Consider the following 27,824-nt stretch of genomic DNA (forward strand, 5'->3'; position numbering starts at 1 on the left):
ACCACACTAGTTGAACATTCCAACCACTACACCATGCTGGTTGGCTGGATTAAGGTTCGCTGTTGTAATTGCTGCTTTTCTTGGCTTAAACATTTCATTTTACTGGTGATACAAACTGTATGCACGCAATCCTTCACTAAATGTAGTAGAAATATATAAGTATATATTAGTAATTTAACATGGATTGTTTTTGTTAACTATTATAAGAAACTACACAAAAGCAAATGGTGTGATGGTGCTACAAAAAGGGCTAATGACTTTAAACTCAATCAGAAGCATTCTTCAATTAATACCACTCGTCTTTGGAGAATTATACACTAGTGCTCTGCCCTGCAGCAAGAGTATGTTTCCCTTTAAACAGAGTTTTCATTGCAGATGCACTCTGGAAGTCCCGCAGTTCCTGAGAGTGAGCAAATCCCAATGTTTTCCCTTGCTTTGGTGTTTTCACACCTTCCAGTCTCTCTTCCCCCTCGGAGGCATTTCCAGGGGGATCAACAGCTGACTTTTTCAAAAAACAAAAACATTAATGAGCCACCACAATAGCAATGTGAAGAATATTGATATAGCCCTGTTTGTGTACTCCCACCTCTTCTTCCCTCCCCCCTTTACCACCTTCCAGGCTCCAATTGCTTTCTCATGGGGGAGGAGCAGGGGCTTACCTTGCAGGGATATTCTCCTCCTCCACTAATGATCGATCGCACTTGGCCTGCCTCCCTCCTGAACTCTCCAGCACTGCAGCAGAGGGAGGGAACAGGGCCGCTCCATGGAAGAATATGGATATAAAATTTAAAAGGCTTTATCTTGCTATTGATTGAGGAACGACCTGGAAGTGAGGGCAGGCAAGCCATATAACAGGCAGTGGAGCTCCTTCTTACATGTAAACAAAGAAACACAAGGAGACCTCACTGCAACCCCAATGCTGAGCGAAGAGTGTCACAGAAAGCGCTCCATTCATAACAGGTCTTTATCTAATGGATCCAATTTGGGGGCTCCAGGAGGATTCAAGTGACAGTCAGATGGTGTAGTAGTTGAGATGTCACACTAGGATTTGGGAAACCCAGGTTTAAATCATGCACCATGGAAGCTTAACTAGGTGACCTTGGACCAGCCACACACACTCAGCTCTAACCTTGCCTACTATTTGGATGGGTTGGGATGTGGAGGAAAGTAATGGCAAGCCACCTTCTAATATCTCTTCCCTTGAAAATCCTACAAGGTCACCAGAAACCAGCTGAGACTTGATGGCAAAACCTCCCAAAAGAGAATTCAAAGCAAAAAGACAGTAAGATACAATACATTTTCTTTCTGTACCTAACATTTTTATTCAATATTTTCAAGCAACTAAAGCTTTGCTATATACAGGATACAAATAAATACAGAAAAGTCTTATTTTAGAATTGTTTTGAAACCTAAACCAAATTCAGGTCTTTTCTTTTCCTTATGAAAAGAGAGAGATCCATAATGGCGAGATAGAGTCCTTTTACATTATTTCCTGAAGCGTTTAAAAAGTGGATGGACATGTTTATTTGAAGATGCTTTGCTTCGTGAGGTTTGATACTCCATATAGACGGTATCATCTGCTCCAGACATAGAGCTCATTGTGCCATGGTGTCGAGAAACCTGGAATAAAAGAACATGTCACTAGTGAGTCCAGTCCCATTCTACCCATTCGTAATGTGAAAATTATCAACTTCACCCACACAAACTTGCCCTTCCATAAGAAATCTCCTATCAAAGATCTCCTATCGAAGAATCCCTTTCAGATGTAATGTGGGCGGCAACCAGACAGAAATGGTGGCTCGGACAACTGAATACCTTGCCCACATGGTACAGCTCTTCCTTCACAACAGCCTGCTCTTCAATACCTGGCATTGCTCTCTCTATGGCAGTTCCCAGAATTCCATTACAGCCTAATATGAGCAGGAAACAAGACCTGGGACAGGGCTATGCAAATATCAACAAGCTTGCTTCTGAATATCAGGGTGTAGGATAAAGTTGACTTCCCTTGAGTATTTATTTTGACATGTGCATATGTACCTCCATTTTTCTTTGAGACTGAAATATTGCCATTAATCTTAATGTGGAAAAGTATTCACTTGGAGACAATGTTTCAGCGGCTGCAAAACCTACCCAATATTCCTGACACTGGGTGATCTAGCAGCCACTGACTGGCACATGGAAGCAAAGGGCTAGAGGTTTAGATCAGTTTAGTGCAGAACAGTTAAGGCCAGAGTTGGAAAACAAGCCTGGCCCACCTCTTTGTTTAGCCCAGGGGTAGGGAACCTGCGGCTCTCCAGATGTTCAGGAACTACAATTTCCATCAGCCCCTACCAGCATGGCCAATTGGCCATGCTGACAGAGGCTGATGGGAATTGTAGTTCCTGAACATCTGGAGAGTCGCAGGTTCCCTACCCCTGGTTTAGCCCAAGAAAATGTCCTTCAAGATGGATTTGAGGACAGGAGTGCACATATAAAGAGTATCCTTTCAATTTCTTCCTTCCATACATCAAGACTACTACCACTGCTGTTGACAGAGTGAAGTATGTGCAAATATATGTTACAGCTTCTTCTCTTGAGGAGACAGGGATGGTACCTTACAGATGGGTTTGACAGAGACTTAGTAAAAAAAATGAAATGTTCAATTCTTTTTCTCTCCACATGAAACTTGGTGAGTTTTAGTAGTATCATATCCACTTGCCTGAGTTGACTTTGAGCCATACTCTCCTGCCACAACCTCTTCCTCAGCGTCCAAGTCTGAAGCCTGCAAAACCTTTTGGAGGAGCTGCTGCTGTTCTTCTTTGGATGAAAACATAAGCTCTTCTTCCTCCATACCTGCAAGCTTAGTGATCACCTAGGAATCAGGAAGAAACACAACTGTCATTTTCTTCATTGTTCACCTACAAAAAAATACTTGGTGACTTGTATGCCAGTAACAATGCATATCACTGGTTTGCATAATGTTTATTTTGTAACCAATGGGATAAGTATTATTATGTAAATGTAATTTCTAAAATAATTCATAAACAACATGAAACAGTGTACTGTTTTACACTCTGTCAAATTGGCACTGTGAGGGATTTTCGGATTGGCACTGTGTATTTTGGATGTTTCCTTCCCAGTCTAGATTTCTGCGCAGGAGAAAGCGCATACCCTTCCTTCTGTTCACACTTCTCTGGATCAAAGTCATAAGGCACTGGAACCACAGTATTGAGATGAAAAGTACAACATGCCCAAATTTAGATGTTTTCAATAAACAAATTTGTTCAGTAAACTGGCAGTGAATTCCTCCCCCAGTCCAGCTTTTAATATATAACAAGGTTAGAGCAAAGTTGCTTCTCTCTAGTTACCATACCTTTGATCTACTTATACACTGGAAATTTGGTTATCATTAAAAAGAAGGCTCAGGAGAACAATGCTGCAGGATATGGGAACACAATTACCTTAAAGCTATAGCCTTGATCTACTAGAAACCTCTGCCGTTTAGTTGAGTATGCCATTTCTTGAGTGTCCTGGGAGACCAGCGAATAAAAGAAGGCATTGTACTCCTCTGCAACCATCCCTAGAGCAGAAGTAATACTGGAAGGTTAGTACACATAAGAGCACATATAAGAAGTTTAAGTAGACATTTAAAACGGTCATTCTACATCACCACAATCTGAATATGTAGTTTCAAGTTGATAACAGCTTGCTGGCTTCTACTTACTATCCACCCTATCTCCTTCACACTTCAGCCTGCCACAGATGTTGCCCAACAGCTGAAACACTGAATACATAAGAAGAGTTTATATTTTTCTAAACAGCATAATTGCCATGCTTTGCATTTACAGTATATGCTGTATCACAAGTTTCCAAACAATGGGCTGTGAATACAAATGTCACCATAGCAAGACAGGTCTATAAACAGACATGTATTATACTTTGCCTTTATTGCAAATCAGGTCAATGGATTAAATGTCATCCATTTTGAGAAACCTAAGCAAGTCTACTGGAAATTGTGCCTCTGTAATGTGCTAGGTCAGTGGTGGCGAACCTATGGCACTCCAGATGTTTATGGACTACAATTCCCAGCAGCCCCTGCCAGCATTGCCAATTGGCCATGCTGGCAGGGGCTGATGGGAATTATAGTACATGAACAACTGGAGTGCCATAGGTTCGCCACCACTGTGCTAGGTTCTGGCTCTCCTGAGTCCAAGAATATATAGCCCAGACATGCTATTTACTTCATATTTGGCATAGCGCAAAGAAAGGAGACTTGCTTAGGATACCTGGCACATCACTTGGACAACAGGAGGCCATGAAGTACTTTTAAGATGCATAGCCAACATCAATGCACAGTTTGAGTTCGTTCAGTCAGACTAAGTAGGTTGAAAGGAATCTAGACACATACATGGTTACAATACATCTAACAAAATTCTGCAATCTGGTGTTAGAGACACCCATGCAGACATTCTTATGTTGTATTTCCCTCCCATAAGTATGTGGAATCATTTTAATGGAAGGAAAAATAATGCATTTCTAGCTAATGTGGTTACAGTGTAGAATAAGCCAAATGACATTTGCAAATCCTTAGATATGGTGTAATGATAGGTAAGAATCCTTTACTCCATGCAGTATCTTTCTTTGGTTGGATTCAAAGAGCTGCTAGAGGAGTTCTATAGAAGGAATGGAATTTCTGCCAACTTTTTCTTGCTGCTACAGTTTGCTGAACTCCAGAAAATGGTGTTCTTGGGGGACAAAGGACTCTCAGATCAGTGTGGAACGTAAAGAGGAAGGGGTTTGTAGTGAGAAGGAACAACTGGTGAAAATCCTACTCCATTCTACTGCTTTTCCACCAGTGAAAGATGATGTCTAGGTTCAACCCACTGTGCTTAAACATCTGGCAATTCCTTCCCAATATTATATATATCCCATATATATATTCTACCTGCTGGACAATTTAAAAGTAGAACTGCACACTTGGGTCAAATTTGTCACTATTTTCAAGGGTGCATCTTAACATGAATAGCTGCTTATAGGCCTAGCTGTCTAGAGGCAACCTGGCAAAATAAGACTACTTTATGGCAACAAAGCATTCTGTTTCAAGCCCCAAATCGTAACAACAAGAGAGAGAAGGGAACCAACTGCCTAGGAAGTTCAATAAGAACAATTAAAATACATCCCCTTGGGACTAAGGCCTGTTAAAGTGTGTCTTTTAAAGACACATAAAATGCTAATCCCAAGTGTCATATGAGGAGTAATTAAGCAGGAAGAGGAAAGGGAAAGATGGCCCCCTACTGCAATACTTTTTGTAACTACTCTAGAATTTTGTTTTAACCTGTGACCTTGAGCTGATAGTATTAAACTGGGACAATGGCTAATTGCACATGGTTAGATGGCTACATGAGTTGACTTCTGTTAGTTTCATGCTTGAGTGTTCTGTTAAAATTCAAGGCACTCGAGGCACAGGACTTAACATACCTTTTTTGGCTCTCAGCACTCGTCCCAATCTTTGAGCCTCCTGTCTTCGAGACCCGCCGTGGGATGAAATCTGAATCAGAACATTGGCTTCTGGCAGATCAAAGGAGGTGTCACCTACCTACAATACAAAAGCAACATGCTATTCCCCCACATTCAGCAAAGTGAGTCTGAATGAGCCACACATATGCTTGTGAGTTGTAATGAAAAATGCATCAATATTACAGTAAGGCGTGAAAAAGTTTTGGGAGAATATTCTGAAATATGTAGAACTATTGGCAAAAGTAAAAATTGATGTAAATAAAGATTTATTAATTGTGGGGATAATAGAGGATATCAGACTGAATAGAAGTTTGGAACCAATGTATAAAATAACGATTAGAGCAGCACATGCAGTGTTGGCGTTGGGCTGGAAAGATAATAAAAAATGGACAGTTTCAAAATGGTTGGAATATATTTGGGAACAAATACAGTTAGAGATATTTGAGAGACTAACAAAAAACATTTTATGGAAAGAAACAATAGAAGATATCATGAAGATATGGACAGTGTATGAAAAATGGATAGAAGAAGCCGGATTTAACGAAGAGCTATGGAATAAGAGAATAAGAAGAATGAATCTCCTACTGCTTGCATGAAATAACCAATAGAAAGAAGGGGGGAGGGGGGAGAAAATGGAAAAAATGTATAGATGGAATAAAGATATTAAATGTAACAAATGTACAAATACTCTATACAATAAAAATTATTAAAAAAATATTACAGTAAGGCAAGTTTTTTAGGTTGTTCAAACAATGTAATACTGCAAGCCAATTTGATGATCAGCAAGAATTCTTTTATTACCTTGGAAATGAAGATGGTGTTGATTTTGGGGTTGTGTTTGAAATTTTGCAAGATCTGCATTCTCTCCCCCTGAGCTGTAGGTCCATATATATAAGGTCTAAAGTGGAGAAGCACAGAAAAAAGAGACAAGTACGTACAAGAATATATTAAACAGTTCCAAAAACATGTTTTAAAATTATCTGCTTCTCAATTTTTTGTTTTATGTGAAGAACAACCCCTTTTCTCCATTTTAGCATCTGTACTTGATGCTTGTAGCTCCACCCAACCTATTGTGTCAGACACCTCCTTCCGCATAAATAAATCTTGACAGCTCTAAACATTAATCGTTTGATGTGTGCCTCCTGACTCAACAGACCAGTGGGCTGAACATATTTGGTAATCCCACATGAAAGGACAGAAGCAGCTGTTAAAATAGAAAAAGGTGTTTTCTTTGCTTAAATCCACTGAGCTAGCACATTAGCAGCTGTATTCTCCTTCTCCCTTTCCACTTGGATCCTTCTGCACCAAAGTTCTTTCGGGATTTATCTACTATTGTGCAGGAAGATATAATCCTAACGTGCAAATGATAAAGTAGCGCACAAGTCAACAGAATATCCCTGCTCCCCTTATGGCATGTTGTTCACATTTTTGTACAGTTAGTGGGGAAACACAGCTCAAAAGAATGGTATGCTTTATATTAATGAGATAAGCTGCAAACTTTTGCTCTTGAAAACCCCAAATACAGAACAATCGTATTTGTTGCTTTCTGATGACTTGTCAGAAGATGATTAGTACAGGCATCTTTGAAAACATATCTTTTCAAAAGTCATAGGAACAAAAGGAAATACATAATAAAAAAACGAGGCAGAAGATATGAATTTTCTGGTCTCCTCAAATGTATCTCTCATTTTCAGATGTCTTAGATACTGCAAACCATTTCTCAATTTACAAAAATGAGTATCAGTTTAATAATTAGCATTGTAGTATGCATGAATAGGCTATCATGAACTAATGGGAAATCCAGTATGTATACATAAACAAACAAAACATTTAGTACTACATCCAGTGGCTTAATGCCAAGGGGGCACTGAGCGCATGCTCCTGCGGGGAAGTGGCGAGGGCATTCTGGCGGTGTGGTGGGGTCGCAGGGTGCATGCGTGCCCCCGACACAGTTCCCCCTCACTCCGCCCCTACTACATCTAAAACAAAATGGCACCCTAATGAATTATGGGGGATTTTCCAATTATTCTCTCAGTATTCAACATAAAATTATTTAGAACTTTAGGTCACAACAACGAATTTAGAGCTAATATACACACATACACCAAAATGATGCCTGAGATCAAGTCACACACAATCCAGACAAAGAGCCCCTCCCCTCAAAGCAAAAAATCCTTTTACATCAGCAAAGGGGCTTGGTTACCATGAGCATTCCTTTGCAAGTCAACTAGAATGAAATGAACTGGGATCTCTCTTCCTTTGTGCCTTTAGATATGCACAAGTATACTATGGTGATCCTAGTTTACTGTTTAATTTTGGTGAAAAAGGAAACCACAACTACAAACCTTTCTCATAGCAGCGATATACATCAACTGTATGCATAAGACTAAGAGCCTTTTCAAATCAGTTTCTACTGTAATAATGGCCAGTTGTTGTTTGTAGATTTATCTGTCAGTTCACATTTTTGCACCACTGAAATTGCTACACTATAAATGTATACGAGGGTATACACGCCAGTCAATTCACATTAAAATCTTTTGCTAAAATTTGCCTTTTTCACTTGCTGTCTTACCTTTGCTCCTATATACACTTTTTATTTCTACATGCACCTTGAATTTCAACCATCTGCAAACTGCCCATTATATAAATATTTGAAATCTGACCCAAGATGTGAAAACATTTTTATTACAACTGAATCACCTAATACACTGTGGCATCAGCTGCACAATTTCAATTTTAAATCATTAATTTTTAGATTAATATGGCAAAAAGACAGTGACAGAAGAAGAGGAGGAAGAGGAGTTTGTATTCATATCCTCCCTTTCTCTCCTGCAGGAGACTCAAAGAGGCTTACAATCTCCTTGCCCTTCCCCCCTCACAACAAACACCCTGTGAGGTAGGGTAGAGATTGGGACTGAGAGAGAGCCTCGAAAGAAGAGCTGTGACTGGCCCCAAGAGTCACCTTAGCAGCTGGCGTGTGTGGGAGTGTACAGGCTAATCTGAATTCCCCAGATAAGCCTCCACAGCTCAGGCGGCAGAGATGGGAATCAAACCCAGTTCCTCCAGATTAGATACACGAGCTCTTAACCTCCTACGCCACTGCTGTCAATATATATGAGTCAAATATATATTACGTCAATATCAGTCATGGTAAAGTCTACGTAGAACAGAAATGTACAGGTAGCTACAACATATCAATTTGTCATCAATGCAGCTAATGCACACTAGATTGCTATATGTTCACTGTTTCCCACGGTGCGGGACTATGGAGTTAGCTGCAATTTTCCACTCAGCCAAATAAGTTGCCTGCGAGACCAACTATATGCAACCACTATTCTTTTTTCTACATGGAAATTCTATCAGTGTATGAAATGCATCCCCTTTGAAGCAGCGCTAGAGTGGACTGTGTGTTCTGGAGATAGCCATAGATTATCCTCTAACCACAAAGACATTAAAACCCTGTATTTTAATATGAATATAAATACAAGCAAATGAAAGAATTTAAAAATCCAAAGCAACACATCTTGCAGAGATCCGTTCACTCTGAGGTTTACACAGCTGTCCTTCATTCATCAATACTCACTTGCCCAGCCTAACTGCGTATTCCTTCAGAGCAAACACATTGTCTGCAAAGACGATGATCTTGTCATTCCTTCGCTCATGAAACTTAATCAGGAACTGGCAAGCTCTGAATTTGTTTGGGTTCATGGTATACAGCAGGATCCGCTTCTTTGTTTTAATAGCTACATATTCCCTGTAGAACTCAGGAGACATTGGACACCAAACCTAAGATAATATTAAAAATACACATGATTATTTCAATAAGAACTCTCAGGAATACTGTGCAATACGATGATAAAAGTGTAGCACGTAATGTGGTATGAAGAAGGCTGAATGAATTATGCAGTGTTAATGCTTGCAGGAAATGTGTTATTTAAAACTCCTTGAAAAATAATCAAAAAGGGTAGGGAGAAATATTCACAATTTTCACTGGACAAAAGAAGGGGAAGTTCATCATATGATGTCAGATGAGTGGTTTGATTGTCTTCTTATTGTAAACGAGAGAACCACAATGTGTTCCTGAACAAGAATGTTGCAACATATGCAGTAGCGTTTCAAGGGGCTTCAGTTTGAGCATGGCTGGGTGTAACTGAGGGCCAGGGGAGGGGGTACCATTTTAGGCAGATACACCCTGTACACATGCATGAGACGAGAGCAGCAGAGCTGGGCAATTCCTGTTATATGCAATAGGAACTGGCTTCTTGGCTATTCAAAATAATGCTGGCATAAAAAACCCTGGAGATTGCTCAGTGGGATGCTACAAGTACATACAGTGCAAGGGGTAGTGCCTATGCTGTCCTCCTTTTCACCCTATTCCTGCTCTGAAAAGCTTTTCTGTAGGGGCTTACTGTCACTTTGTGAACAAGGATAGTTCCCTTTATCGGAACAAAGGAATAAAACACAATCTTCCAACCAAGAAGCAGAGGAGGTTGGTAATTCTTATTTTAAACACACTCAAAATTATTTTTGCTGGGTATAAGAGACAAGTCTGCCTACAACTAAATTCAGAAAAAAAATATTTACAAAGTCTGACAATGGAGTTTTGTAAGATCTCTGCATAGCAAAAAGATCCTGAGGACTCAATGCCACCTCCCCGGCCCTCCATAGACTGGAAATGTTGAAGATCAACATAGTTTAATACCATAGTATTCCACATTACCACTGTTAAGGGTGCGAAAGCTGGGCAGTGAAGAAATCTGACAGGAATAAAGTTTATTCATCTGAAATGTGGTGTGGGAAAAGAGTTTTATGGCTACAGCAGATTGTCAAAAAGACAAATAAGTAGGTTCTAGAACATATCAAGCCTGAATCCTCCCTAAAAGCTAAAATGATTAAACTGAGGCTATCATACTTTGGCCACCTTATGAGAAGACAAGAGTCACTGAAACTCAGCATGAAACTCTGCACTGAAACTCAGTCAAGGAAACCATGGACCTCAGTTTGCAAGATCTGAGCAATGCTGTTAATGTAGAGGTAATTAATTAATAGGGTTGCCAGGAGTCAGAAATGGCTTCATGACGCTGAACATGCACAGGCGCAGCTACTTTTAGATAATCCTTTTTTTCTGACAACCAAAAGTCTTATTGCCTCCAGGCCTAAAGCATATAATATAATATTCATATAACTCCACATTACAGACTGTTTGAGTTGCACAGCTTTTCCTGCCTTCAATCCCCTGAATGTTAGATGGATCTGAGCAGATTCAATTAACATGAATCGAACAGGCCCTGTCTGATCCCACAACCAACACTGCCCTCTGGCTGCCGTTGGGATGAACGGATTGCTCAGGAGCAGGTTCACATGGTAAAAACTAGCCAACTCAAATTGCTCAGAGTACATTATATGCACAGTATATTTAAAAGAATATATTTGAAAGAAACGGAAAAAAGGTTAAAAGATATTCAGTTATTCTTCCAACGTCAGAACTTTATTGTCTATGCAGACCAGCCAGTCTAATACCTTCTCATTATTCTGTAATAACGACAACATGACATAACAAGTATCTTTATAGACAAACTGACCAATGGCAACACAGAAGGTTATTTAAAAAATGGAATAACCATTTGACAACTTCCAGAGTATAATTTCCCACTGGATATACTCTGGCTTCATTTGTGAAAAAAACTTTACATATCAACTTAACCTTTACTAACACTATACCGATCTGTGATTCAGGAACAAGAGCAAATTCACAAAGAAGCTGCTAGTGCCTTCTTCCAGCAATTGGTTGGAACCTATGGAAATCCACTATGGAGGGTAGGAAGGACCCTCTATAACCATATATAATTGGGGGAGGGGAGTAACAAGAAAGACAATCAATCAAACCCCCTCTGACCCTTTTTTAATTCAGCTCTAAAGTTCTGCTCAGCTTCACTGTAAGTTAGTGACAGTTTGGATACAGATTTGTTTTCCCTTTGGCCTGCTACAGAAAAGCTGAGGAAGAGGCAGCAATGAAAGCTCCTCTGCAACAAATGGCCATCATTAGTTTGTACGCGTATTTGATGCCGCACTAATGGGACACTTAATCACTATCCCCGTTAGAGATTTAAACAGTGTATACTGCTCAGCTCTCTTTTTTTAAAAAAAACAACAATAACCCTGTTTTGAAAGGTTTGAATTTAGAGAAATGTTTTCAAAACTCAGTGATTTTGAAATTCAGGTATGGCAGGCTAATACTTCTAAAGGCGAACACATTTTAAAAATGTTTACACCAAGTTGACCTTGATCATGCCATCACTATGCAGCAAAGGCTAAGCAAAGGAACATGTAGGCAGACAACCTTTGAAATTTTTGATAGGTTTACTCCTTGTATTTCCTATTCCCTTTTCAGTTTGCAAGGCTGCATCTGAGAACTCTGAGAATATTCAGCCGCTCAGGAAGTGCAATAACACAGACAACATGCATTACCTCAGCACACTGGACTTTAGCGATATAGCCGCTGTTCTGCAGCTCCATCCAGTTGGCTTCATACAGCTTAGGCCCAATGAGGAAATTCAAATCTACAATTTTGTCATCTTCTCTGACAAGGGTAGCCGTCAACCCAAGCTTGCAATGGGCTTGCACAATAGTGAGCACACGTCTGAACATTTTTGCTAAAGGATCACACAAGAACAGATCATGATCTGGCTTCAAAAAGGAATATAAAAACAGACATTCCAGCAAGAACTGAATGAGCTTAATTTATAATGCATAAAATGCACAGGCCAAAAGCCTTTTAGCAGAGATTGGAACCTTATGTTTTAACAAATAAACTTAAGGTGTCCTCTTACATATTTTATAAAGCTCTACAAGTTCTACTCAAGCCTTATGAGTGTTTGAATTATGGTAGTGTTCCTCTCCACAGCTTTCTCAACCTCAATCAAAATTAACAAACTACAAGGTGTAAAACCAACTCTTACACGATCCTTCTGGCTTGTATCCTACTGCTTCCACTCAGCAAAGTTGGACACCTTCCTCCAGCATTTGGAGCTTTCCTCTGACAGGCATGGCTCACCCTCTGGCAGAAGAACCACTTCCATGAGAGAATGGTGTCCTGGGCTGGAAGAAGGCTTCAAACTTTGCTGAGCAGAGTGGCAGGATACAAGTTTCTGTCAGGATCTCTTTTAATATCCTAATTAAATATCTGCCATGAGTTGGATAGCCCAGACTAGCCCATTCTCCAGAAGTTAAGCACGGTTGGCCCGGGTTAGCATTTGGATGGGAGACTACTGAGGAATTCCAGGGTCATAATACAGAAGCAGGCAATGACAAATCACCTCTGAACATCTCTTGCCTTGAAAACCCCACGGGGTCATGTAAGTCAGCTGTGACTCAACAGCAATAAACAAACAAATAAACAGCTATCTCAATATTTTAAAAAAATTTCATGCTGTCTGGGTATAGAAGAGTGAGCATATACGCAGACAACATTGTTAAAAATAAAACAATAGTCTATTAACGATGATTTTAGGGATCTGATTTATAATTTCAGTTCAAAGGTTATCCATTATCAATTGTTTTTATTTGATAGATGGAATCTGAGGCTTAATGACAGTGCAAGATTCTGAGCGAGTAATGAGCTTGCTAACCAAGCCCAAGTGGAAGCACATGCTGTATGATGGTGCATTTTAGGTGTTGCTTCTCTCACCACTAGTGAAATCAGAGGGATCATTGTTAAGCACTAAGCAATGTTAAGAAGCACGTCCTATTTGTTCTGTGAGAGCTTGGAAAGTAGCCTCCGTGTCAAAATGTACACCAATATTATTACTTTTAAATGTATTAATCTTTAAACAACTGTGCCATCATTTCAGTCCAGATCATCATTATGGGATAAAATCATCAGAAACTCTGAGCTCACTAATATTGGACTTGATGAGGAAGTAAGCATTGCTCAGAGATATGAACATGGTTTCTTTACCAGGTATAGTGTGTACTTCATCGAGAATCATAAGGCCCCACTCTTGACTCTTCATCCATTCCATTACTTTCTCTGCTTCCCATGACCTCTTTGTTGTGTGTCCCAACATGGAGTAGGTACTGATAGCAATGGAACAGCCAATTGGTTTGTCTTTGGCATCTGAAGTAAAACGACAGATTTGGCTATCATCTATGGTGGACCACATTTTGAACTGGGCTTTCCATTGTTCCACAGAAACCGCAGAGTTGCCAAGCACAAGGCACCGCTTACGGACCGTACAGGCAGCAGTGACTCCTACAAGTGACTTGCCTGCACCTGTGAAGAACAAAAACAAGCAGTCTGGTTAGAAACATCTATGCAAAAATAACCCTGTTCACAGGGCAAAGACAAATCCCACTGAGTTATTCAGGAGCACTCTAACTGAAAGAACAATTATTCCAGAAGTAATGACCATACAAGTCACTCATCATCAATGAACTTGTCACATGAATGTGAAAAAGCATAGCAAATCTACTAGATTGTGTTCAAAGCAAATAAGATAGCTCTACTGCTTAATCCAAGCAGGCAGACCTTTCTGCTGGATGGGAGACCACTTAGGGACTATATGTTAGAGCTGCTTGGGATGAAAAATGGTATTCAACTACAAGAATGTAGCTATACATATTCCCTTACTTCCAGCACAATAAGCCATGTTTTAGAATACCCACTGCTCTTCCAAAGTCAAAGCCTAACAAAGCCAATCACAGTCATGTTGACCAGAAATAAGTCCTACTATGTTCATTGGAAAATACTCGCAGGCAAGTGGGCATCTGACTGGCACTGCAAGTCTGAGAACAGAATTCTTATTTAAGAATCCCACCAACTCACCACAGGGCAAGACAATAACACCAGATCTAGCACGGCCATTCCCAAACATTTTTCTTAAGCTCTTCTCCTGGTATGGCCGAAGAACAGCGGTGGGTTTCAGGTCTATGTTGATATCAGGATTCACAGAATCATTTCTGAAGTCATACTCTGCTAATAGAGGATACTCCAGCTGAATGCAGCGCTTCTGAAGTTCTTCAATCATTTCCTAAAGGAAAAAAAAGAGCACAAAATGGAATAAGCATACTCTTAGACTTTTACTCCTCTTCTGTTCATTAGGACTTTAGGAAAGCATTCGACTCTTCCTGGAAGGCAGGAGAGAAGAATGATATTTTGATATATTTTATACAAAGAATTGCAAAATAAAACCCCCAACAGCTGCACAGAACCACTGCAGAACTGAATATTGTTCATAGGTACAAGAATGTATCACATGTTTTGAAGAGAGTTTATGCATCATTAATAATAAAGTTTAACATTCACACGTTTGACTCTAACAAATGTTTCAATGTACACGATATTATTTTCATACTTAACACTACAGCTAACAAGTTGTGCATTCTGCATATTTGTTATTTCAGTTTTTAGCCAGGTTTAGGCTCATGCCAATCAGCTTCTCAGACTCATAATAAGATTATGTGCACTCATAATCTTAAGATAAAACTGGTTATTCAGAAGGGAAGGCCATGTTTTGATACCAATTGCCAACTTTTAAGGATAGGAAAGAAAGATTCTCTCAGAAGGATCATATTCGATGAAATCATATAGTTTTTTCCAGGATTCTTCTAGACTTTGTTTTACTAATGGCACAGAAGGCCATATATTCCTTCTTTATTTTAACTTTCTTCAATATTGTAAACAGTGCAGGAATTAAAGAATATTAAACATAGTTAGTGTTTGTTAAAATGTCCTCACTTTTCTTCTGCATCAGTTGTGAAGTCTGCTAGTGACCACAAAAGTTCATGCTCCAATATAAGACAGCTTTAGTCTCACTGATTTACAGGTTGTGGTTCAGATGTAACAACATGTTTGATATGGAAACAGAAGTTTTGCATCGGAGTCAATGGAGCCCACACCCCAACAAACCATGGTTTGCCACTACATCTGAAACATGTCTGTGAAAAGAACATACATCAGTGAAGATATTAATGTGCTTTACCTGCTTCACTTCAAATGACACAGTATGGGTTTCCTCCTCTTCCTCTTCATCTTTGTCCATTTGTTCATAAAACTCGAATAAGTCAGCAGGGACATCTGATTTGCTCTGAGCATCTGTCCCTTGCGAAGTTGAGGGAACACTGCCCCCTTCACTGGTCTTGGAAATCTAGGACAGGAATTCAAAAGAGTAGCCAACAAAGTAGCAGGAAAGGGGCTACAGCTCTACAGTGGGATAAATAACAAAATTTGATGACTGTGAAAAAGACTTGTTCGAAATGCCAGCATACAGGTTAGTATACAAGCTATAAAATAAAAATCACTCTGCTGAGAGTTCTAAATACTTGACTTGCAGTAGAAAACTCAGAAATATGTGTGTGTGTCAGGAAAACGATATTAAAACAGATACAACACACACACCTCTTTGTCATCTACAACTTATAGGATTTACTAGGTATCAGAAGATCTGAACAGGGATTTTAAACAGTAATGACACGATACAATAGAGCTTGATTGACATATGCCTATAAAAACAATGGGATAAAACACAACTAAAATCAAATAAAAACTCAATTAAGCAGGAGTTAAAAGCAGAATAAAACAGTGTAGAAGCAGAGCTATAAAAATTATACCGAGGCCTTATATGGGCACAATCTTATGGCACAATATAAATTTTTTGCAATATTTGTAATTATATCAGGGATGCAGCTGTTCAAAAGAAAAGATACTTTACTAAATAGTAAATAGTAGTGTGGGGCATTAATAATTTAAGTCACGGTGTGTGAGAATATTTTAATTAAGGAAATCCCTTTCTCTATATACCATTTCCCCAACCTCAGCCTGTCACCCCACAGACAGAAACACGGAGGCACCATACAATTTCCTACACATTTTCCTCTGTGGGACAAATAACTGCTCCTGAAGGAGGAAGTGAGGAAAACAACCAGAGCAAAAGGATTAAAATGCCCCCCTTTCCAATACAAATCAGGTCTTCCCTGTAGCTATTACTAATCATTAAATACTAACAGGAAATCCATTCATGGATCTCTGATTGTTTCTGATTTGACTCTGATAGTAAAGAAAAATCAGTATTAAAGAGGTGATCCCCAACTGCAACGTACAGCAGATTTACTTGTGAACGTTTCCATGATGAGTTCTGTTTCTTCTCCCTCTGCATTTCTCAGCCGGCAATCTCTAATAACTTGGTCCTGAAGAAGCTGCTGAATGACTTCAGGGTGTGTACTTTCTACAAAATACCTAGACAGCACAGACAGGAAAGCAGAATTCATAGATTTTTAAAACGCCTGCTTGCATGGTCCACTTACTGCTTTCTTAACACTTCACATTTCCCTTAAGTCAGTGCAGAATTCACTGCAAAACTAAGCTCCAGATTCTACTTGGCTGCAGTTATTACAGCATGATTCTAAATTGGGAAGGAGGATTTCCTATTAAGTTCTCTTTAGTTTCAGAAAATCAGGCAAGAAAGTGGTAACTCTTCTTCCAACAGGGAAAGGAGAGTCAACCCTCTTATGCCTTTGACACAGCTAAATGAAGAATTCACCTGAAACTATAAAAGCATAAAGATAAACTACCATTAAAAAAATTCAAAACAACTGGGTCCGAAATGGCACTGTTGAAGTCTAGAACTGCCCCTTTCTGGAACAGACAGATTATAAACATAAGAAATACCCAGAATCCCCTATACTAGACATGTAGGAACGGTGAGCAAATGTGAGTCTGAGTCGTCCCCTGCACCTTCAGTGGGCATGTGCATCAGTTGGCAGAGGTTTGCTTGCTCTCCTTAACTAAACAGAAAATATTTAATGGCAAGTCCAGCTTTCTCTTGTTGCAAGTGATGCAGATTTTCTGGAAAACAAATGATTCTTTTCTGGTTCAGATAATATTTAAATAACATTAGCAACATTAAAATAAAGCTAGGAAAAGGCGGCAAATATACCCTGTGCAAGCCTTTATTTATTTATTTATTTATTTATTTATTTATTTATTTATTTATTTATTTATTTATTTATTTATTTATTTATGGACCATTTATGGACCATTATTTATGGACCATTTACAACCACTGGGCTTTGTCCATACTTCATATCCCCCATTTAGCCCATTCAACATGACTTATTTGCAGCACAACTGCCATTGACATCTATAGATAAACAGACTACATTTCTACATGTGGGATGGAAATTTTTCCACAGAACAAATATAGGATCAGAAAAAATTCCACCCCTGTGACTTTGTTACCTGGGCAAGTAAAGATACTCCATCCTCTGTTACCACCCCCAATTATATACAGGAATTTAGTGGATGATCTGATACAGGACTGTTCTACTAGAGCAGGGGTAGGGAACCTGCGGCTCTCCAGATGTTCAGGAACTACAATTCCCATCAGCCCCTACCAGCATGGCCAATTGGCCATGCTGACAGAGGCTGATGGGAATTGTAGTTTCTGAACATCTGGAGAGCCGCAGGTTCCCTACCCCTGTACTAGAGGAAACTTTTCCAGTGATGAGAATACTGCTCTTGTACCACCTTATAAGCATGGAGGTAGATTACCAAGGTGCTGCTGTATGCATGTCCTTGACTCAAGAATTAGTTTGAAGGGCTGCTGGTGCAGCTGTACCCCAACAGCCTTACAGATATGTCCTCCCCAAGCCTTCAGTTAAGGTAACAGCTTGCACAGTTTTTTCAGATGGATTGCTTGAATACAATGGGAAGGTGGTTTGGTCAATACTCTTACAACAAGGAATAACTCCCACAATGGGAAACAATGAACCATGGGGAGATGAGTTAAGGAAGCCCCTCTTTTAACAGGCAACACTTAGACACAGGAGGGGAAAGTTGGACAAAATTTCCCCTTTTAAACCAAATATGAGGAAAAAGAGAGAAAGACTCTGGCTTGGATTCATCAGTGATCTCTTGGCTTTAACTTGCCTCACCTATGTTTGGGGAAGGGGAGGGTAACACATATAGTCTTTTCTAATAGTTGCTCCCTTGTCTATCTAGGCCTTGTGGGTGACTCTGGGCCTGTCTCCCTTCAGCCTTAACCACCGCCTTCCATCAGTAGTAGGGAGCAAGAACTTGGGAGCCTGTCCACTCTGAAAAAAGGCACTGAAACCTCGACAGATGAAAGAGAAATTAATCCTTTTAAGATTGCTGTCCTTTCAGCAAATAAATGTTTACTAAGAAGTAAACCCCAATGAGTTCAGCGAAACTTACTCCCTTGGAAAAGTGCTTAGCATTGCAACATTAAAAGAAGAGCCAATAACTTTGCTGCACCAATCAAGTTATGACATCTACAGTAAAGGTGCCTTAAAGAGGAAGGCTCACTCATGCAAGCAGTCTTCTGGTTGAGGTCTGTAGGCTATTACCACTATGTATAATTTGTACTCTTAATTACTGTAAGTAGGATCCTGCCATGCAATCTCTCCATCATTTAATGTGCCATTTAATGCTTATGGTTTGCTTCAGCTCTGTTGAGATTGCTGCAATCTAACTCCTATTGGTTGTGGTGGGTTTTCTGGGCTGTGTGACCATAGTCTACCAGACCACGGCCACACAGCCTGGAAAACCCACCACAACCAGTTGAATCCGGCCGTGAAAGCCTTCAACAATGCAACAAATTCCTATTGATCATTTATTCCATGTCCTGCTGATTGTACTCATTTACACTATGTAATCTGCTTTCAGTCCCAGTGAGAATGGCAAGAGTATAAATAATGTACATAGCTGCCCTGTGAGGGTATTTTTATGTTTTATTTTTAAGAAGAAAAGGGAGGCAGGTGGGTATGTGAATGTGAAAATTGACTCAGTAAAATAATCTCTCAGCTAGGCTTGGCAATATTCCTTGCAGTTGCTCACCTGTTATGCTTCAGGACCAGCTTTACCTTTCCATAGCTGACAGTACACAGCTATAAAATGAAAATATTAATTAGAGTCAAAATCATGGGCATGAACTAGATCACAAGTTGCACATAACTATGTAATCACAAAGAAACATTACCAACCAATTTCACAAGACCCCCAAGTTGGGAAGTATATAGCTCAGGAAACAAATCAGAATAGAATGACTGTATGAAGGGATTTCCTGCAGAGTATAAAAAAGAACTTATGATCACAAACTTCCCTAAAAGTTATTTTAGACAATACATATAAAAGGGAGTTCCTCACTACTACCATTTACCCAAACTCATCACAATTTCACTGCGTGCGGTGCTTTGGATTTCCTCACCATTTCTATGTTATGGTACCAGCCAGTGGGAAAGAAAACATTCACTACCCAATGAACAGAATTTCTGTGATGAGAAACTCAGCATGAAGATGCAAATTCTTCCTGACAAACCAATCACCAAGGCCAGTTCTCATTCTTTTTATCAGAAAAATTCACAGCATTCTAGTCCAAATTCACATGGCAAATATAATTTATTTCCACATTTTATAGCAGATTTTGCTTCTGTGGTATTAATGCAAATGCTGCCCCATTCTGTAGCATTTCTCTGCTGAAGCTGCCCCATAGCATGTTTTCTGACATCACTGGAAATCCTCTGAGTTCAAGCTTACAGCTTGTGCTAGAAGGTTACTCACAGCACTTCATTTGAAAACTGATGATCTGGGCGAACTTCCAGCATGATGGCAAATTTCTTTCTTTCATTTCATCTCTATCATCCCATCCTTTTAACTCAGAATAGACATACAAGTAAAGTGAGCCAATAATGACCCCAAATAAAGATATACCTGGATAAACTGAATTATACCATCTGGCACACCAGTCTTGCTCAGCTTTTGCAAGTATTCAGTTATATCACTTGTTTGCAGACCAACGCTGACAGCAGCATAGAGAGAGTAGGCAGTCAATTTATATTCATGTACATGGCTAGGTCGGCAAACTGGCTCAGCTATCGCAACCAAAAAATCCTGGGCATATCTGTAAACAGGTGAAAAGGCTTCGAGGAAAATATGGCCATCAGGGGCCTGAAAAAGAGCACATGTAATATTACCAGAAAATGGCACAATGAGCATCATCTCTACTTTGTGCACCCACCAAGAGAAAATGCACTTATTTACCTAACAGTACAATGGTAGCATCCTCCAACAGACAAAGGTCATGATTAGCAATGGACAGACTGCTCAGCATGAACAAGTTGTATGGATGAACACTCAGGAAAAAGACTACATTTACCTTTTCAGAGCTGACAGTACACAACTATAACAAGAAAATATTAGAGTCATCATAACAGGCAGGTTTTGATCCAGAGAACAAAGAAAGGATCTCCATCTGGGAAACAAATCTTTGTGGTCACCTGTCCTACTGCACGCACCAGAGGAAATCAACTTTTTCATTCATTTCCTTCAACTTACACAGTGAAGGTTTTGGATCCAATTCATGCTTACTATTTAGAAATGACCCAAATGTTTCAGAAGGAGAACAAAAGGACGAGTTTGGGCAGAATTCCAGACTAGCACCTCAGTTTAATTCCCTACTCAACTGTGAGCCTGCCTCAAGAAACAACTTCTTGCAGAGGCTCTGAAGATCATGAGACAGAGAACACACAAGGGTTGTTTTTGCATTGTTCTGCAGCAGGTCTGATTTTTCTAACTTGGTTTGGTGATTTTTCAAAACACGCATTACCAGGAGTTTTCTCCTGTCTCAAGTGTTTCCACCATGAACACAAGGGAGGCTAATCTACAATTAATTTTCTTTTGGTTTTCCCCCAGACATTTGAATGTCCATATGCTAATGTACAAATGACAGATGTAGCAAGGGGATTCCAAACTTGTCAAAGTGTATTTAATTAAATGAGCAAGTTATGAAAGTGAAATTTGCCTTTGATTAGCTTCTTAATTTAAAAAAATGCTTTAAAGGTGCCAGTATTTCTTGTGCAACAAAAGCTAAATTGGGTGCCTATGCTCGGTCTTCATGCATAAAAAGCCATCACCATCTTCAAGTGATGTTATTCTATCATAAAGTGATTTCAAGTAATCTTGGTATTCTTTTCTTAACATGTCTTTTTTAGAAGTTCAGTGAAGTATTCTGCAATACTACGCACTCACTGGGACTTACCACCCACAGTGGACGTGAAGAATGATCAGCCTTTAGCAACATCTGACTCCGGTAGTCTTTTGCTCCATATTCATCCACTTTGGTTCCAGAGTCTTCCACTTGCTTCCCTGCTGCTGAGGGAACTGCTTCCTGGGAATCTTTACCCGAGATATCAAATTCTTCTTCATCCTCTTCCTCATAATGCCGTTTCTTAGATTTCTTCTTATCTAAACATTAAAACACAAGTTTTTTGAAAAAAACAAATCTCGAAATGTACATGTTTTTCAGAGGTACAGAATCCACAGAATTAATAATATGAACAATGAGGAAAAGAAGCAGAACATCCTCCCCCACACACACACACGTTGATGCCCCTTTCCCTATTAGAAATGATCTACTTTTATGTATCTTCACAGGTAACTATTCTAGCTGTCTCAGGAAAAATATTAGGATCAGCTTCAACCATGTGTTACATTCTGATTCAGAATTTACCATGAAGTAAGGATACCTTCTGGGTAAAAATGTTTGGAGAAACTTCTGGCTACTATCAGTTTTCTCTCTGATTAATGACTGTGAGGTTTCCTTATTATTTCATGTAATAAACAATACCACACTCACATGTAAATGACTATTTTTCTTTGTAAAAAATGCTGAACCTGTTAAAGAGCCCTCAAAAACGGGGCATAATTCCACTCTTTATTTTAAATTGGGGGGGGGGGGGTATTCCAGCCTCGACCTGAATTGTCCAGGCTAGCTCAGTCTTATCTAATCAAGGAAGCTAAGTTAGGTTGGCCCTGGCTAGTACTGGGATGGGAGACCTCCAAGGAAGCCCAAGGTCGCTATACAACAGCAAATTGCCTGATAGTTTCTTGCTTTGAAGACCTTACAGGTAAGTCAACTGTAGCTTCCAACACCATCAAATAACGTCTGCATGTAACTCCACCCCCATAAATCTCAGGGCCAGATAATGAGGATCCCAGCAAAATGCACACGTATCTGCTTACATCTTCAGGACAAAAAGAAGCACAGCAAACAGGAATTTCCTCTGTCCAAGTCCAGCAGCTGTTTGTCATCGCAAGACCAGAGGAACTTTGGTGGGTCACCTAAATGCCAATATACCCCACTTCGTGTATTTAGAGAAAATAATACACTTTGACATTGCCCTCCTCACTGATCTGAGTGTCCCTTGTAGACCCACAGTAAGGGGATTTTTAAAATATAAACACGAGGCAGAACAAAGTGTCTTCCCGAAGTGGCAGAAAGGAAGGTTGGGCCTAGAAAACACCGGCTCGTTTTCTTAATTCAGTTCTCTAAAAACACGCGGGGGCTCCAGAGTCCAACAGCCCTCCTCCCTAACACAAAGCGCCCAACCCTTCTTCTTTTTGACTATCCTCTGCCTGGGCCAAGCGAAGGCGAAAAACAGCATCTATTTCAAAAGGAGCTTTTGTGAGTCACGCAGCTCATCCCTTTAGATGGGCAGCTGGGAAGGCAAGAGATTCCGGAGCGCAAACTAGGGCGCCCAAAGCACTCGCCGCGGCCAGCAGAGAAGCCCGGGGCGCTCCAGGGTTTGGAGATGCCCTCCTCCAACAGACAGGCAATATTCCGGTGTCACTCTGTGTGTGTGTGTGTCTCTCTCCCTGCACGGAAGCCGCCGCCACCGCCTCCTCACCTCGCTCCTTCTTGCCCATGGCTGGTGCTGCGTTGCACCAGCCTTCGCTCGGCTTCCTAGGCGCACCGCCTTTTAGCCCCGCCGCTTCCGGAGCACAAGAGGAAGAAAAAGAGCGAATCCGGTTTCTTCACCCGGCAAAGGCCGGCTAGCCCCCAGGGGTGACATCGCAGAAGGGCCCGCCTAAACGGTTGCGGACAGGGAAAGACTGGCGCTCAGCGGCGGGGGGCGACCTGCCGGCTCTCGGAAGCGCCAGTCCAGTTGGCACCGGGGCTGCCAAGGGTGATTTTGTTGCACGAGTTTTCCAGAAGCCTGACTGGCAATCGGCGGAATAATGTAGGGGAGCAAAAAGCTGGGCGCTTTGGTCAGAGGGGGATATCGCGAGCCAGTCCCGCTTTGAAAGATAGGTTGTTGTGCCATCTTGTTATTAGCTGATTTTAATGTTTATATTTTTGTATTGTTTTTATGCTATTGTATTTTTATTGTGTTTATATATGTAAGCCACCTCGAGTCCCTGGGGAGATTGGCGGGGTAGAATTGCAAAATAGAAATAAATAAGGGAGCCATGCGAAGTTTTTGCCCAAATCGGGATATTTCCCTTCATCAACCTGCTATATTTGTACTCTGGAATTACCGTTGTTTTTCTCCTTTCCGCTGAGGCGCTGGGGGGATGTAATCATAATGCCTGTTATATCACTGTACTTACTTGATAGTTAAAGTTTGCATTAAAAATCAGGCTTGTATTTCATTACTTTTTGGTCTCATACTACTTTAGTCATTGAGGCCACAAGTCATGTTCTCAGCCTAACCTGCCTCATAAGGCTGTTGTGATAAAATGGAAAAGTGAATGATGTAAACCTCTTTGGGTCCCCACTGGAGATAAAAGTGGGATAGCAATGAATAAAAAAATAACAGTCTTGCTTTAGTTTTATGTGCTATGTACTGCCTGCAAAGCACAGCGAGTAAATGCTAGTGACCTGTGCAAATGCTTTATTCCGCCTTTTCCTACTACTACTCCCCCCTCCCGCATTAAGTCTTCTAGCAGGTGTACTAACTTTGTTAGTCTGTAGCAGTGAAATAAAACATGAGTCAAAGACTTAACAGTTTATTCCTGCACAAGGTTCTGTAAACCAGAGCTCATTTAATCACATGCATTGTCATATGTGTTACAGAGGTGAATTTAGACTAAAAGTTGCAAACAGAATAATCAGTCCATTCATAGGCAATGAGAACCACTACCAACTGTTAATAATTCTATTTTGCCTAACATAACATCTAACATAGGAAAGTGTCAGGGTGAAAAATAAGGAGATCCCAATAGAAAGTATGAGTTATAGCTCGATTATGCCCTGGGATATGCAAGATAATTGCACCTATATTGAATGAAGTATTTGAAGTTCTTGTTGTTTGTTTATTTAAATTAAAAATACACTATTGAAAAGTTTTTAAAAACAAGCCATCATGACCATTCTGTTTGCATCTTTTAACATAAATGCACCAGTTTAGCAGACACACACTTCATGCATCTGATAATTAGGTCTGGCTCTTGAAAGCTTGTGTTGAGAGTATATTGTGGTAGCCCTTAAGGTTCCACAAGATTCCTTCAGGTGTACTTATTGCCCTGTAAGATAACCTGCTGCAGTAATTTTGTTGCAGCTGATTTAAGATGTATATACGTCAGGATTATTAAGCCCAAATAAATACATTTTGCGTCTGTTGGAATCTCAAGATCTGTTAGCATATACATATTCATAACTAGAGTTGTACCATCTTGCAATTTGCTTTTACTGTTTATGTAAAACATGCCAGGAGGGATTAAATATAATCCTAATTAACCCAATTCATATTATTCCTTTGTGTCTTTTTTAAATAGTTCTTTGTTTTTTGAAATTTTCATATTTATACCCTGCCCTCTCCTGTAAGGGCTCACTTTTAATATTCTTGTACTTGATTTCACAGTATCACCATTATGTTCCTCTATATCCACTGGGTCTTTATCCCCGCCAAATCTCTGCAGATACTGATTTCCAAGGGAAATTTAATTGCCCTCTTTATCTCACACCTGTATTCCTTCCACTATTTCTCTTCATTCTGTTAAACTATCTCTTTAAGACGCTTCAGTTCACCTTAGCTTTGTCCCTTTTACTTTTCTAATATTGATCCCAAGCTATTTTCACCTGTCTTTCTTTCTACAGCAGGGATAAAACATGCATCAGGAAGGGGGCCAATTTTCAAGCAGCAAATGGCTAGGGGAAGAAGGAAATCTCCCCCTTCCCCCCAAAAAACCCAGGACCCATAGCTCTATTTGGAAATAAAAAATATTTAAATGATCACAGATTTAAATACGATGTACCATATATACTTGCATATAAGTCAAATTTTTCAGCACATTTTTTGTGCTGAAAAAGTCCCCGAAAACCTTATCATTTGAGTTAAGGTGTATTTTTAAAAAAAAAAAAATATTTTAGGGTTTTAATTTTGTAAAGGTACCAGAAGTGATTTTAGGCTTCCCAAACTCAGGGAGTGAGAACCTCATGACTCTCAGATGTTCAGGAACTACAATTCCCATCAACCTCTATCAGCATGGCCTGGCCATGCTGGTAGAAAACTGATAGAGCCATTCCTAATTTTAAACTAGCTCAGGCACAGTTTTTAGGCTAGCTGCACCAAAATTTCAGGGGTTTTTCAAGAGACTTTCCTGATGATACCACCCAAGTTTGGTGAAGTTTGGTTCAGGGGGTACAATGTTATGGACCCCTGAAGGGAGTGCCCCCATCTCCCATTGTTTTCAATGGGAGCTAATAGTAGATGGGACTACATTTTGAGGGTCCATAACTTTGGACCCCCTGAACCAAACTTCACCAAACCTGGGTGGTGTCATCAGGAGGATCTCCTAAAGATACTCTGAAATGTTAGTACTGCTGACATAAACATTCCTCCCCTGACCAAAAATCCAGTTTTGAAGGATTTTGACTCTTGTGTTTTAGCTTGGTTACTGATTGAGCTAAGGTTTTTGTACTTTTAAAGTTATTGTTGAGACCAGATTGTTTTTGTTGACCCTCTTTTCCACTTAGCGAGCTCGTTTACTGTTTTTATTTGAAATAAATATTCAAAAACATTTAACCTGATGCCTCAATTAATGTAATTTTATTGGTATCTATTTTTATGTTTGAAATTTACCAGTAGCTGCTGCATTTGCCACCCTCGACTTATATGCGAGTCAATAAGTTTTCCCAGTTTTTTGTGGTAAAATTAGGTGCCTCGACTTACATGCGGGTTGACTTATACACGAGTATATATGGTAAACTTATTTTCTAAATTCTGGATTAGTGGGCTTTTTTCAAATTAATCTGGATGTTTATGATCAAGGCGTTCTGGCTGAACAAGCCAGTAGCGTCTTGTACCGTGTTCAGGATTTGTCTGACCTACAATAAAGAAATCATTATTCATCACAACTGTTTCAATTGTTTGGTTCATGGTGATTCTGACACTTATACTTTTAAATTGAGGAAATTCATATTCAGCTGCCAAACAATGTGTGCATGCATGAGGTAGCATCATCTAGGTCAGTGGTGGCGAACCTACGGCATTCCAGATGTTCATGGACTACAATTCCCATCATGGCCATGCTGACAGGGGCTGATGGGAATTGTAGTCCACGAACATCTGGAGTGCCATAGGTTCGCCACCACGGATCTAGGTACTTGCATGTTGGCTAGATTTGACATGGCCACGTATATTTATATATACCCCTTCGTGTTTTAAATATTTGTTCCAACCCAAAATGCAGACCATACAATCTTTAAGCCATTTAATTGCAATCAACGGTAAAATCACTTAGTTTTCCCAATTGAAACATTACAGAAATATACTGCTGTCCAGATTCTGTTTACAGCTAATGCTGAGTGGTACACTGAAAACGTTTCCAGCATAGTTGATATCTTTTTCCTTAAGTGTGATTAATTTTTTTCTGTAGAGAAAGTGTACCATAGTTATTTTAATGTTATATTCACTTGTATTAAAAAAAACAGCAGTAGAGAAACTATGTCTGTTAACCTTCGTGCAGTGTAGCATAGCATAGCAGCAAAGATGTACTGTGAACCAAAAATCACCCATAAGAACTAAGAAGCCGATTTTAGGAAGCTACTTGTGTGCAGTACTCCATTTTTGGGGGGAGCATAATACTTCATTTCCTTGCAGGAAAACCGTAAGAAATTTTCATGTAGTATAACATGAAATGCTATCAACATACTAGTGCTATGAATCTTTTCTGGAACAGAAGACACTCAAAACTGGAAATATTTGTTTTATTAACACTTAAAAGTGCCATTATCTATAGTTATTCCATAAGCTCATAAGGTTACATCCAGTAAACCTTTGCACCATAACCTTTCCAGAATGAATTAACTTGGAAGAAAAAAACACAACTTTTCATTGTATTAATTCTTGCAGGTCCTCATGCACAATCGTCCTAATGAAGATGTGTACCAGCAATATACAAATTTCATAAAACAAAGTCATTTGGTCAAACACAGAATATAAACATGGCTTCTCTTATATTCGATAAAAAACCCAAATAAAATAAAAGCCATTTACCAGCAAGAAAATAACAGGTAAATACATAAATTCTT

General features: G+C 39.7%; 1 protein-coding gene across 2 annotated transcripts; it reads right to left on the reverse strand.

Moving 5' to 3' along the window:
* Positions 1–1,295: 1,295 nt before the first annotated feature.
* ERCC3 (ERCC excision repair 3, TFIIH core complex helicase subunit) lies at positions 1,296–23,313 on the reverse strand. Of its 2 annotated transcripts, none has more exons than XM_048485334.1 (15): positions 23,197–23,313; positions 21,549–21,754; positions 20,222–20,458; positions 19,349–19,398; positions 16,594–16,729; positions 15,477–15,641; positions 14,321–14,525; positions 13,454–13,768; positions 11,965–12,149; positions 9,080–9,282; positions 6,298–6,394; positions 5,458–5,575; positions 3,441–3,559; positions 2,699–2,851; positions 1,296–1,620 (listed from the first exon to the last, which is right to left on the reverse strand). In XM_048485334.1, the coding sequence occupies exons 1-15, from the start codon at positions 23,213–23,215 to the stop codon at positions 1,486–1,488; spliced, it is 2,343 nt and encodes a 780-aa protein (XP_048341291.1). In that variant the 5' UTR covers positions 23,216–23,313; the 3' UTR covers positions 1,296–1,485. The 2 variants fall into 2 exon arrangements, with proteins under 2 accessions (XP_048341291.1, XP_048341292.1); XM_048485335.1 differs by lacking the exon at positions 23,197–23,313 and adding an exon at positions 22,532–22,983.
* Positions 23,314–27,824: the final 4,511 nt, after the last annotated feature.

This window comes from Sphaerodactylus townsendi, linkage group LG02 (genome assembly GCF_021028975.2).
Source record: "Sphaerodactylus townsendi isolate TG3544 linkage group LG02, MPM_Stown_v2.3, whole genome shotgun sequence".
Lineage (NCBI taxonomy): Eukaryota > Metazoa > Chordata > Lepidosauria > Squamata > Sphaerodactylidae > Sphaerodactylus > Sphaerodactylus townsendi.

Excerpts from the sequence above, each read along its gene's own strand:
- ERCC3 (XM_048485334.1), bottom strand. Across the intron at positions 19,399-20,221 it reads GTATAATTCAGTTTATCCAG|CTGTGTACTGTCAGCTATGG; the intron begins GTATATCTTTAT and ends TTCATTTTATAG. Across the intron at positions 3,560-5,457 it reads AGTGCTGAGAGCCAAAAAAG|GGATGGTTGCAGAGGAGTAC; the intron begins GTATGTTAAGTC and ends CTTCTGCTCTAG.